The 12,238-nt window shown below is 42.5% G+C and overlaps 1 protein-coding gene across 1 annotated transcript in view; it reads right to left on the reverse strand.

Moving 5' to 3' along the window:
- The window catches only part of RTN4IP1 (reticulon 4 interacting protein 1), a 51,941-nt gene that overhangs the window by 27,797 nt on the left and 11,906 nt on the right, over nt 1–12,238 (reverse strand). Inside the window, exons 5-8 of the mRNA XM_015423424.1 lie at nt 9,216–9,264; nt 7,389–7,525; nt 6,080–6,263; nt 5,848–5,940 (exon numbers count right to left, since the gene is read on the reverse strand). Of these exons, the coding sequence (XP_015278910.1) occupies nt 5,848–5,940; nt 6,080–6,263; nt 7,389–7,525; nt 9,216–9,264 (463 nt within the window). The remainder of the gene's footprint in view (nt 1–5,847; nt 5,941–6,079; nt 6,264–7,388; nt 7,526–9,215; nt 9,265–12,238) is intronic.

Raw genomic sequence — 12,238 nt, forward strand, 5'->3', positions numbered from 1 at the left:
AAGAGCTTAATTCCAGGATCTGAAGAGATTGTTGACCATGGACCCATGGTGCCTACCACTGGGAAAGGACGTATTGACACTAGGATTGGCACAACATCCTCTCCCAGCCCTCCTAAACCTAACAGCCTGGAGGTCGAGTGGAAACAGCTAGAAGAGTTGATTTACCCAGACAGGGTGACAGACACCATATTAGTTTTCTAGGAAGAGCTCCATGAATAGGGTGTATAACACAACCTGGTGGGTCCTTCACTCTTGGTGTTCAGAAAATGATTGGGAACCATTAAATGCATCAGAGGCATCTTAGCTTTCTCCAAGATGCTTTGGATAGAGGGCTAAGCGTGAGTACATTAAAGTGACAGGTGGCAGCCATATTGGCAGTGAGGGGGGCTAGGAAGGGAAGTCCCTTCAATTGCCATCCACACATTAAGAGATTCCTAAAGGGTTACTACATGGTCAAAACCACCACAAATGCAGAGGTTTCTAACTTGGAACCTACATAGGGTCCTGAGAGCATTGTGTAGAAAACCTTTGAACCCACGGCGTCTCAAGGAATTAACATTCAAAACCTTGTTTTTAGCAGACATAATATCAACTCGGCAAGCGTCTGAACTGAGGACCCTGTCAGTTGACAGGGAACTTCATGTCTTCCACAATGATAGGGTGATGTTACGTTCGGATCAAGCCTTCGTTCCCAAGGTTAATCCAGTTCCTTCACAAGTCTTACCTTCCTTTGTCTCAATTATAGGCATGACAAGGAAAGGGAATGGCATTGCCTAGATATATGTAGGGTATTCAGTTTTTACGTTGACAGGCCAAGTAGTGGCATGATTCAGATACCTTCTTTGTTTCCATTAGGATATTTTCCTTAGGTCAACTGGTATTGCCTTTTACCTTGAGTAAGCGGTTTTACGGGTGACATCACTGTTGCATGCAAGGCTCAGGGGCTGAATCTACCTAAAGGTGTTGCAGCATATTCTCTGTGGGGGGCTGCTACGTCAGCAGCTTGCAGATCATTTCCCATCCTTGGAGACGGTAGGTACGGTGGCCACCTGGAAGTCTGTGCACTCTATAGAGTAGAGTGCTATAGAGTAGAGAAGCTGACCTTGGCTGTGGTGGCCTTTCTTTGGGGTGTGCTGCAGCACACTCTATAACCAGAAGATGGATTTCCCACCCTGGGGCACACTGATATTTTATGTCCCAAGAGTAAGGACTGCCCCACTCCCAGGACCACCAGAGAATGGAAGATTTGTATTCACTTACCATGAAATCTTCCATTCGCATTTTCTGGAAGAAACAGAAGCATCATCCTGAGATGGTATATCAACCAGGGATTCTCAGGCCACCCTCTTAGCTACTACATCAAACCACCTCAATTATTACAGAAGGCTGAAAATCAACTGGTTGGTGAAGGTGGACTAGTAGGGCTACTGAAAGTTGTCACTAGATGGCTTCTCACAGGATGCTGGTGAATAGGTGATGTGTTTTAACAACAGCCCATGATGTAACAAAAATATAAATAGGGCAGCATAAAAATTCCCCATCAAGCTGAATGCAGTTTACCCATTGTATAAGGGGTAATATATAGCAGGAAACTTACCAGCCTGAGCCCCACCATCACTCAACAGGGTACCTCCCCAAATTTCCATGCTAGGGTGCCAGCAGAATAGAAAAATGACCCTCTACTTTTCTCTCTAATATATTAATTTCTGGAATCAATGAGCAAGCCAAACTATCTTCAGAGCCAGAATTATATCATCTCTTGCACAGTATTTCCGCATGCAGCCAATGCCATGGTGATGCATTACAACTGGCAAAGAGAAGGCTCAACTTTCTGAAATTGTCTGTAGGCAAGTGGATATTGGAGAATGCCTAAGGAGATGTTCCTTAATGTTAGCAGTTTGTCTTGTTAGTTTTATTTGACTAGTGCTGTGAAACACCAGATAAACAAATAGTAAGAACAGGTCTCATAGCTGTCCCTCATTTTTATGGCTCTCCTCTTTCAGCATACTGTTTTACGCAGGAGGACATTTTTTCCCTTAATGGGCATCCCTCTTCACCTCACTTTATCTATTTTGTGTTTATTATTCCTTTGGGACCCAAACTGCAACTACTGCCTCTTTCCCAGATTTCTGAAGTCAGCACCAAATTCACACTGAACCCATTGTTAGGACATGCTGACTACTGCAGAAAACATATGAAGTATGCATCTGTTTGTATCACTAAATGAAACTAGCTTTTGAAACTCTCTCTCTCTTTCTGTGTGAAAAATATATATAGGTCCCAGTTTGAAGTAGGGAAGGAGCCAGGTTTACAATGACAAACCAATGTAAAATCAGAAGGATATACTTTTTCTTTTTCAGAATATTGAACAGCTGCACTATCCCTGACAATATATCCAAGTTTTAGCTTGATACTATGTCGGCAGTAAAATAACATTGCAAAGAGATTCTTCAGTCAAACTTGGAAATGGTTTCCTGAATAACTGAGAATAAAGTTTGCAAACATGGACAGGCTTGTGTGCAACAACAACAATGGGGCTTCTACTTGGCAGGCTGCCCTGTAGTTAGTTTCCTTGCCTCGGCCAGAACCCCAGTATTACCCACCCACCTACCCCCTCTCTCCAAGCCACCAGGTCTTATTCGGGTTTTTTAAGTGGCAATTGAATATCACTATATCAATATGACATGACACAGACTTATATCAGATTCTCTGAATTCTCAGCTTTCATTAAAAAATCTCTCACCCCTTTCATTGTGGAGATATGCTGTTCCTCATATCTCTGCAATGAAAGATAGACCCTTTTTACTCCTCAATGAAAGCTGCGAATTCAGTGATCCTGATACACAGAGTGTATGATATTCAATTTTTAAAAAATAACCATCTGATGGCAGAAGAAGGAAAAATCCGCAGCAGGTATATAGTTAGGGAAAATCTGAACTTTCCCACCTACATGGAAAACAAATTTGAGAAAGACTGGAAAAAACCAGGGAAACCATGAGAGGTACATAAATGCACCACAGTGCTGTGGGGAAGCAGGAAACAAAAAACAAGACCAAAAATGCTTTCCAACAGCACAGAATCTGGGGCAAACAACCCTAGGTGGAAATGACCTATATTAGCCATGTGGAAATTTTGAACTTGATTTAAATCAACCTTGTTGTCAGCAAGCTGCCATTCTGGTTTCTGTGACCTCTGTGTACATATCTTTACCCTGTTGCACCCGGTTTGTTTCTACTATCCTGCTTCTGTGCTGGAATGCATAAGATAACTGCTGGTGGATGTGTGGGGGAGAAGATGCTGTAATGCTTGCCTATTGCTATCTCATGAGAACGGCACCTGTGTTTTGTCTGATGTTCTGCCTGGTTCCCATGGACTGGGCGCGCAACCGTTTCATTAGCCCGCCAGCGGGAATATTATTCATTGGATATGTATCTGTTTGAATTTCCTTTATTATGCTCGCCCTACCTGTGTATCCCCAGTTCTAACAAAGAACGTGTTTGAGTATGTCTTCAACGCTTTGAAATAAATTTTGCTTTTCTTGAAAACGTGGATTTATTCTCGATGCTTGGGGATCCAACACTTGTATTATATCCTTTATGTACTATCAATCCGAATCTGGCAAGATCATGAGCGGAGCTGAGGGAGACCTACCGAAAACGGAGGGGGATTCAGGATCGGTCCCACACACCTCCGCTCTTTTGGTGACTGCAGCCTCGCTGGAGGGTGCCGTGGGGGGAACGATTCCCCGCCGGCCTGCACATCTGTCTTGGCCGCCTCCGACCCCTTCGCACTGGGGTCCGCGGAAGACTCAACAGCAGGATGACTGGACTATGTACAACACTCAGGGCACCCGAGAGGTGTACTCCCGTCGAGGGAGCGGATTACGTGAAAGTCTGTTTGACAAGGGATTGTTCCCAGAGCCGGGGGCTACCTCGGAGAAGGGGTGTGCTGAGCAAGACCTCGAGGAGTGGATGTTCGATGCACCACAGTGCTGTGGGGAAGCAGGAAACAAAAAACAAGACCAAAAATGCTTTCCAACAGCACAGAATCTGGGGCAAACAACCCTAGGTGGAAATGACCTATATTAGCCATGTGGAAATTTTGAACTTGATTTAAATCAACCTTGTTGTCAGCAAGCTGCCATTCTGGTTTCTGTGACCTCTGTGTACATATCTTTACCCTGTTGCACCCGGTTTGTTTCTACTATCCTGCTTCTGTGCTGGAATGCATAAGATAACTGCTGGTGGATGTGTGGGGGAGAAGATGCTGTAATGCTTGCCTATTGCTATCTCATGAGAACGGCACCTGTGTTTTGTCTGATGTTCTGCCTGGTTCCCATGGACTGGGCGCGCAACCGTTTCATTAGCCCGCCAGCGGGAATATTATTCATTGGATATGTATCTGTTTGAATTTCCTTTATTATGCTCGCCCTACCTGTGTATCCCCAGTTCTAACAAAGAACGTGTTTGAGTATGTCTTCAACGCTTTGAAATAAATTTTGCTTTTCTTGAAAACGTGGATTTATTCTCGATGCTTGGGGATCTAACACTTGTATTATATCCTTTATGAATCCCCAAATGGAAGAAAAGCAGGGTAAAATATTTAAATAAAGTAATCTGCCAAATATGGTCCTCTTGAATTTTGTGGGCCATGTTTTTCACAGCACAAAATGTCACAGAATTACATACTGATGTAACAGTTTGCAAACATTTGTCAGCAAGTTTGTTTGCTGGAGGCCAAAGATGGACACAAATAAAAAGGTCTAGTTTAGAGAGGTGTTCCACAGAAATCAAAAGCAAATGATGAATAGCATAACACTGGAAAGAAAAAGAGTTTGAGGCCTGCCCTCTATAAAGATAGAATGAAAGCATAAGCAAACATTGTTATCCTCTGGCAACAAAAGAAACACAAACATAAGAAGGAAATTTTCAATAGTATTAGCATTCAGTTGTCCAGAGACTTACGCAGATGACTGAAAACCAGACTCTTATTCTATTGTATACACAGAATCTTCCCAAGCACATCTGATTTCAGTATCAGCATGCTAAAGGCTGCCTAAGACTCAAACTAAATGGCGATCAGAAAGATTCAACATTCTCCTTCTCTCAAAGGGCTACACAGCATTGTGCGTGGGTTCATTTGAGGGCAGCAGCTTTGCTATTATTGCCAAAAAGAAGCTGCAGAAGTCCAAAGGCATGGAACAATGGTCACTACGGGTGTGGAGGAGGAGGGGGTATTTGTGAGTTTCCTGCACTGTGCAGGGGGTTGGACTAGATGACTCTGGAGGTCCCTTCCAACTCTATGATTCTAATAAAATGGTATACTGCTGTAACTAGGAGTATTTCCATGTTAGTTTTTTCCCTTGCAGCAAATCCTAATAAATATGACACTACAATGTAGCCAGAACGAGAAGCTCAGCTATACTCTGTGTATGCGGCAAACAAAGCTGAGGAAGTCATTATGTATCACTTAAACAGATGAGTCAAGATATAAAGAGGCAGACTGCAGACAATATGAGCATCCAAGATTAGGATCTTCTTAGGATCAGGAGAGATGGCAAATGCAACTGCCACAGTGCTGTGCTGCATTTCTCACTCACCTGAACTGATACATTTAAACTAGAAAGCTGAAAGAACAACAAATTTTAAACTTTTTCCTGTAAACAATGTATAAACAACAAAACCCAAGAGCCCTACCCAGAAATCCAAACACTGAAAGAAGAGAAAGTTGAACCACTTACAGTTGTTGAACACCTAACACTTAGTTCTTAACTACAAATGAAGAGTTTGAACCAAAGCAGCTTGTGCTTCAGCAACAGAACATAGTTACCAATTCAGACATACATACCTTCCCTGCATCAACAAGAGTAGTGATTTCATCCAGATATGGACCACTTGGTGTAAAAAATGCCCACCGGTAATGGATCCCTTTACAAAGATGCTGTGGGAGACCAAGCATATATACAATGTTAATACAAAAAAGTAGTCCCCAAAAACATAAACTTCCAAACATACTACAACATGATTACATGAATATGACAAAGGGAAGAAAGCTAAAGCACCTGCGCTTTCCAACATACCTTTACAACCTTTGTACCAATAGTTGCTCCAGTCTGTAACATACCATCAGCTACACCAAGTCTATCCACATTTACTAAGAAAGGTGTAACTAGAGAGACATACGTGGCCCCTGACCACTTTTTCAGGAGCTCAGGGGCCCATTTTTCAGTAGATCCACCAATGTTATCTAGGATGAAATCAAACCTGGAGAGAGAAAAATGCAAGAAAATAACTGGAATAAATGCATGTTAAATCATCAAAGAATGGGTCACTAAACAAGGGTGCTTCCCACATAGGAACAGGCTTGTGTGCTTTCCCCAATACTGGTATAGCTGCTGATAAAGCAGAAGTGCAACAGGGCTTCCACCTGACAGGTCTCCCTGCCCCAGACCCAGTCCCCCAGCAGCAGTCACCCCCTCCCAGCAGGCTTTTGGAATTCCCGCCTTTCATTAAAAAAGAAAATAGGCCTCCAGCTGCTTCCATTGCAGAGATATGCCTTTTATTTATCTTTCTGCCATTCTGAATCAACATACATGCATTTGCATCAGTAACATAAGCAAGAAAAAAAGCAGGCTAAGGCCAAGCCTGACAAAATAAGATAAATCAGTGAAGATGTTTACGAGCTCTCAAAGTCTTTATGTTTCCTAAATGTAGTCAAGGGGGAGATTTTGGAGACGTTAAACCTTCCTCCTGAGCCACTGCACGTATAGAAACCCATTCTCCCTGTACAGATATAGGATATACAATTTCTAGGTCATATGTAAAGAAAGGGGGCAGGGAGCCTACTATTGAACAAAAACAGCACATAGGTGATGCAAGCTAGCCCTAGCATTCTTCTCTTAGCATACCTCTCTTCTGGTGTTCACTTCTGCTTGCACAAGATCTTCTGCAATCAATTTCTGGGCACCATCATATACACGGAGGAAAGTGCTGGGTGCTGCACAAGATCTTGTGCAAGCGGAACTGTGCCAAGTCCATTCATGTTTCCACTTGAGCCTCACTGGATCCAAGTCAATATATTAAGCATTTCTACTGCACTTATAAGCAGCAAACTAAACATATTTATTCAGAAGTGTCCTAATGAGAGTAGTGGGACTTACTTCCTAGTTAGCAGAGAAGAACAGATTTGCAGCCTTCATGCAAAAGTGCTTTACATTGCCTATTCATTCAGCCATGCAATAGCTTTTGTGAGATGGAGCTATTCACAACCTTAGTTACCAATGTAGAAGAGACAGAAATAAGCAACCTGAAGAAAGACACACAGAGAGTTCATGGCTGACTTCAGTTTGAGGCCAAGGCTATGTAATGTTCAACCGCATTCATACATACAGTGGCAAAGCTTTCAGCTGTTCTTTCACATTTCCAGCTTTATAATCAATGACATTGTCCGCTCCAAGACGTTGCACTAATCCACTGGCATCTTGAGAACAAACTGCAGTCACATGAGCACCCCAGGCTTTCATCAGCTAAGAAGAAAACACATGACCCCCCAAAAAAAGTTCATCAGATTAAAACTTCACTTACTACCAATTCCACCAAAATTAATACCGTGGTGGCTTGGAGATTAAGACACTGAACTCCAGACCAGAAGGTCTGGAGCTCGGCAATCTGAGACCCTAGCACTGTGTGACGGAGTGAGCTCCCATCTCTGGCCCCAGATCCTGCCAGCCTAGCAGTTGGAAAGCAAGAAATTGCAAGTAGAGAAATAGGTACCACTTCAGTGGGAAGGTAACAGTATTCCATGTGCCTTGGCGTCTAGTCATGCCAGCCACATGGCCACGGAAACTTCTTCGGACAGCACTGGCTCTTCGGCTTGGAAATGGAGATGAGCACCACCCCCTAGAGTCGTATTCGACTAGCTTTCAAGCAAGGGAAACCTTTAACTCAAGGCTGCATCGAGACCCCATCAGATCCTACACTAGAGCAACCACTCCCAAATAGATGGGCTTATCCACACAAGAGAATCCAGGCATGAGTGACTGCAATAGTGCAGTGATAGCACAGTATCCACTGATGTGTGGGTGCAACCCAAGTCACATAAAGTTTATGTTTTCTCTTTGTGTTCATCATGCACAATTTTTAACCCTGTGTCACAGTTATACTCACTCAGTGGCTCAGAATCCACCTGTGACTCTTCGGTATCTCCAATGCCCCCCCCCAACATGTTCCATGAAAGTAGGCAAGGGCCTATCTTCTCCAACAATCCACCACCCTCATCTGTAGCCTCTGCATTCTCATCTCAGCACTTGCTGTCAGGAACACAGCAAGCTGGTTGCAGAGAACAGAGTAAAACCACCATATGGCAGCCACCTGTGAAAAGAGCAAGCTGCCACAGTGGGGTAGTGTCTGAAAAGGAAAATGTTCTAGGGCCACTTTTCTCTGCATTCTGCTATTTCAGCAAAACGCTATTTGGGTAACTAATTCACCACAAGTGTTGTTTGAGGGGTTTTAATGAGGAAGGATTTTTAGGGACTAGATTGGGCCAATGAGTACAGAGATAAGAGGCTGCATCACAATTCTATCTATTATCCCAAATCTCCTCCAAGAAATTCAGAACAACGTACAAGCTTTATCCTTCCTCCATTTCATCCTCACAAGTCACAAAATCCCTGTAAGTTTAATTAGGCTGAGAAAGAGAGCATTACTGGGCCAGTTCATCCAGTGAACTTCATGGCCAAGGAGAATTTTAAGCCAGTTCTTCACAGCCCTAGAACAACACTCTACTAAATTATCAAACCGCCTCTCTGAGCTATCCTATGCACACTTATTTGGGAGTGTAATTCACTTCTCAGTAGTTATATTTACTGAGGCTATATATAATTCACTACAAGCAACAAGTAGCAAGTAATATCATGAGCATAACATAACATAAGAACATAAGGGATGCCAATGTTGGATCAGGCCAAAGGCCCATCCAGTCCAACACTCTGTATCACACATGTTACAAAGCAGGTTGTGAACAGTTCATGGGTTAACATTGCTGTTCCATAGGGAGTGAGGGCAGTCTGATACTATCTATGTTTACTTGAAAATAAATCTCAGTGATTTCTCCAAAGCAGTCATGCATAGGATTTCAGACTAAGCTGCTTTTCCAAAAGTCTCAAAATCGCAGTTGGGGTGGGGTTACCTATCAAGTATATAGTAACTTATATTTACCTGTATAGCAAAGGTACCTACACCACCTGATGCACCAAAAATCAATATCCTGTGAAGCATAAGCAATTCCAGTTAAATTATCAGATTAATTCACAATATGTTTCTATAGCTAGAAGTTAAACTGATTAGCTATAATAGCTAAAAGTTAAATTGATTAAGTTTAACTGATGAAGACTATATTGTACACAATATAGGAAGCTGCTACTGAGACAGAAAGGAGCAAGGCATTCCTTCTCAGTTCTTTGCATTTCCTTTATTTACTGTAATCTTAAGCCATTAGTAAGAATAACTCACAGCATAAGAAAGCTAACCTTGATAGGCCGGGCTAGTCAAATCTCATCAGATCTCGGTAACTAAGAAGGGTAGTGCCCGGTTAGTTTTTGGATGAAAGCACCAAGGAAATCCAGGGTCACTATGCAGAGGCAGGCAATGGCAAACTACCTCTGAACACCTCTTGCCTTAAAAACCCTACAGGGTTGCCATAAGTCGCCTTTTATTTTATTTTTTTATTAATTCAATTTATACCCCGCCCTCCTCACGAGCAGGCTCAGGGCAGCTTACAGTAGTGGCATCAGTTACCAATAAAACCATATAAAACATATAAAACAGTACTAAACAAATAAAACCATAAAATCATAAGGTGCTATTGGTTATCCTTACAGTGGCATGCTACAGATGTCTCCAACAGCTGAGTTCCAGCTCATTGTCGTCTTGAGTCACTCCATGGAATGAGCCAGACCGCAGTGCTCTCGGGGGTATATGTGGGGAAAGGCGGTCCATATATATATATATATATATATATATATATATATATATCACTTTTTAATTGCTTTTATACTATAAGCTACCTACTACACACTACAAATTCAGAGTAGCAAGGCTCAGTAATAAACTAACTTTTGCTTTAGATACTTCCCTACAAATTAATGCTTACAATATATCATTTACCTTTCATATATAAACAATTCAAATAAAAAAGACAAAAATTAATTATGATAGCACATATGAGCAATAGTATGTATTCTATAAAGCTTAACATAGAAAAATCTCAGATCTTCATGCCTTCTTATCTTTACGCTTCTTCTTTTGCCAGGGGATTTTAATCCTGTATGATATGGGAGCAGCCTCTCCCAGTTCATAGTCAGAGTCAAAGATCTCACCCAAAGACACAGAGGTAAAGGAGGAATTGTCGCTAGCTATCTCCTGTTGTTCGCTTTTTTCTTCTGTAGCCTTCTCTTCCCCTGCTTTCTCTTTTTCTTTTGCTGGACTCTGATGCTGCTTCAAAAACAATTCTGCTTTGGTGAGAGAGTCAATCTTTTCCTTTTTGCCTTTATAGTTGAGTGTAAGTCCTTCTGGTAAGATCCATTGATACTGAATGGTGTTTCTTTGAAGAAATGTTGTAATACTTCTGTATTGCTTTCTCTTTTTACGTATTTCAAATGGAACATCTTTCAAAAAAATATTTCTTCCTCTTGAATGTTTAATATAGTCCCAGTTGTTGCTTTAAGTATCAAATCTCTTGCTGATCTTTTTGCAAATTTAGCAAATATTTCTCCAGGAAGGTTATTTTTCTTCACAAACTCTGAATATGTTCTGTAAATCATGTCCATATCCGCTTGTAATATTTCAGGTTTTCTGTTGATCAGAGGAGCCAGTGCTTCACTTAGGATCTTTCTCAGATTCTCATCTTTCTTTTCTGGGACCCCTTGAAATCTTAAAACATATAAAGATCTTTCCACTTGTAGTTGAAGTAATTGTGAAGCTCTGTCTTTATCTGCTACATCCATTCTTTGGACTGGCACATTCTCTAGGCCTCTTGGTCGTTCAACAGCAACCACAGGTTACAGATGCTGTCTTCGATATCTTGCAACTTGAGACCTCAACTACAATAGCACTGCCCATGCCCACAGTCCTCTTACAGGCAGCAAAAGCACCATGGGAGAAGCTTTCGTCAGCCACAGTGTCGATAAGATGCCTGGACCACATGTCCAGGAGACCGGAGCTGAATTTTTATTTTCCCACCCTCAACCAAACTCGTTGTGGTAACTTCTTCGTCTAAGTCCAAACGAACACACTCGGCACCTTCTGATAGAGTAAGAAATTAGAAGCATTTGGAAGACCCTTCTACTCCACGTGAGCCTTGGGCATTAAAACCACAAATTACTTAGCCTGCAAGAGCAGATATCAATACACTCTGTGGGAAAGGTTTTCTGAACTCCTGAGTCATCTTCCCGAAGATAAGCTTCAGGCAGCCAGAATCATTCAAAAGGAGGGCATGATACTTGCGAAGCAGCAAACCAGCACTTCCAAACATGCCCTAGATGCTTCCTCCAGAACAATGGCCTCAACAATAGCTCCAAGAAGGCAATCCTGGCTCGGTAATACTAATCTTCCTCAAGAACTCTCCTTCGATGGCCTTGGTCTCTTCAACAGCACTACTGATTCAATACTCCAAGATATGGATAAGAGCATTAAGGGTTTTCGCGCTCTAGGAGTCTCATCCTCCACGAGCCAGCAATATCACCCTCGCCCTTGGTCTAGACCCTAGCAAAAGCGCACTCCGACTGATTCCATACTCCAAGATATGGATAAGAGCATAAAGGCTTCTCACGCTCAAGGAGTCTCATCTTCCACGAGGCAGCAATATCGCCTGGGCAAAAGCGCACTCTGAGTCTTCAGTCTCTATTGTCTCAGACAATAGAGGTCATGCTCGTCTTCAGGAGGCCAAAAGCCACCTTTCAAAAACCTAAATTTGGATCTGAACAACAGTCTTCTCGCACCAAACAGGCGAAATCCTCCAAGCAGGGTTTTTGACTTCCTTCCTACCGAGTCAATTCAAACCCGTCTGTCTCCCTTTCTTCACACCTAGCGTCACATTACCACGGACAAATGGGTGCTGTCCATCTTGACCCGAGGTTATCGTATCCAATTCCACAGAACCCCATCACTCCTGTCTTCCTCTCCACACCCCCTTCCCCACCTCTCCTGGAAGAAGTGTCCGTCCTTCTGCACAAAGGAGCCAT

This window comes from Gekko japonicus, unplaced genomic scaffold (assembly GCF_001447785.1).
Source record: "Gekko japonicus isolate JY-2015 unplaced genomic scaffold, Gekko_japonicus_V1.1 scaffold2046, whole genome shotgun sequence".
Classification (NCBI taxonomy): Eukaryota; Metazoa; Chordata; class Lepidosauria; order Squamata; family Gekkonidae; genus Gekko; species Gekko japonicus.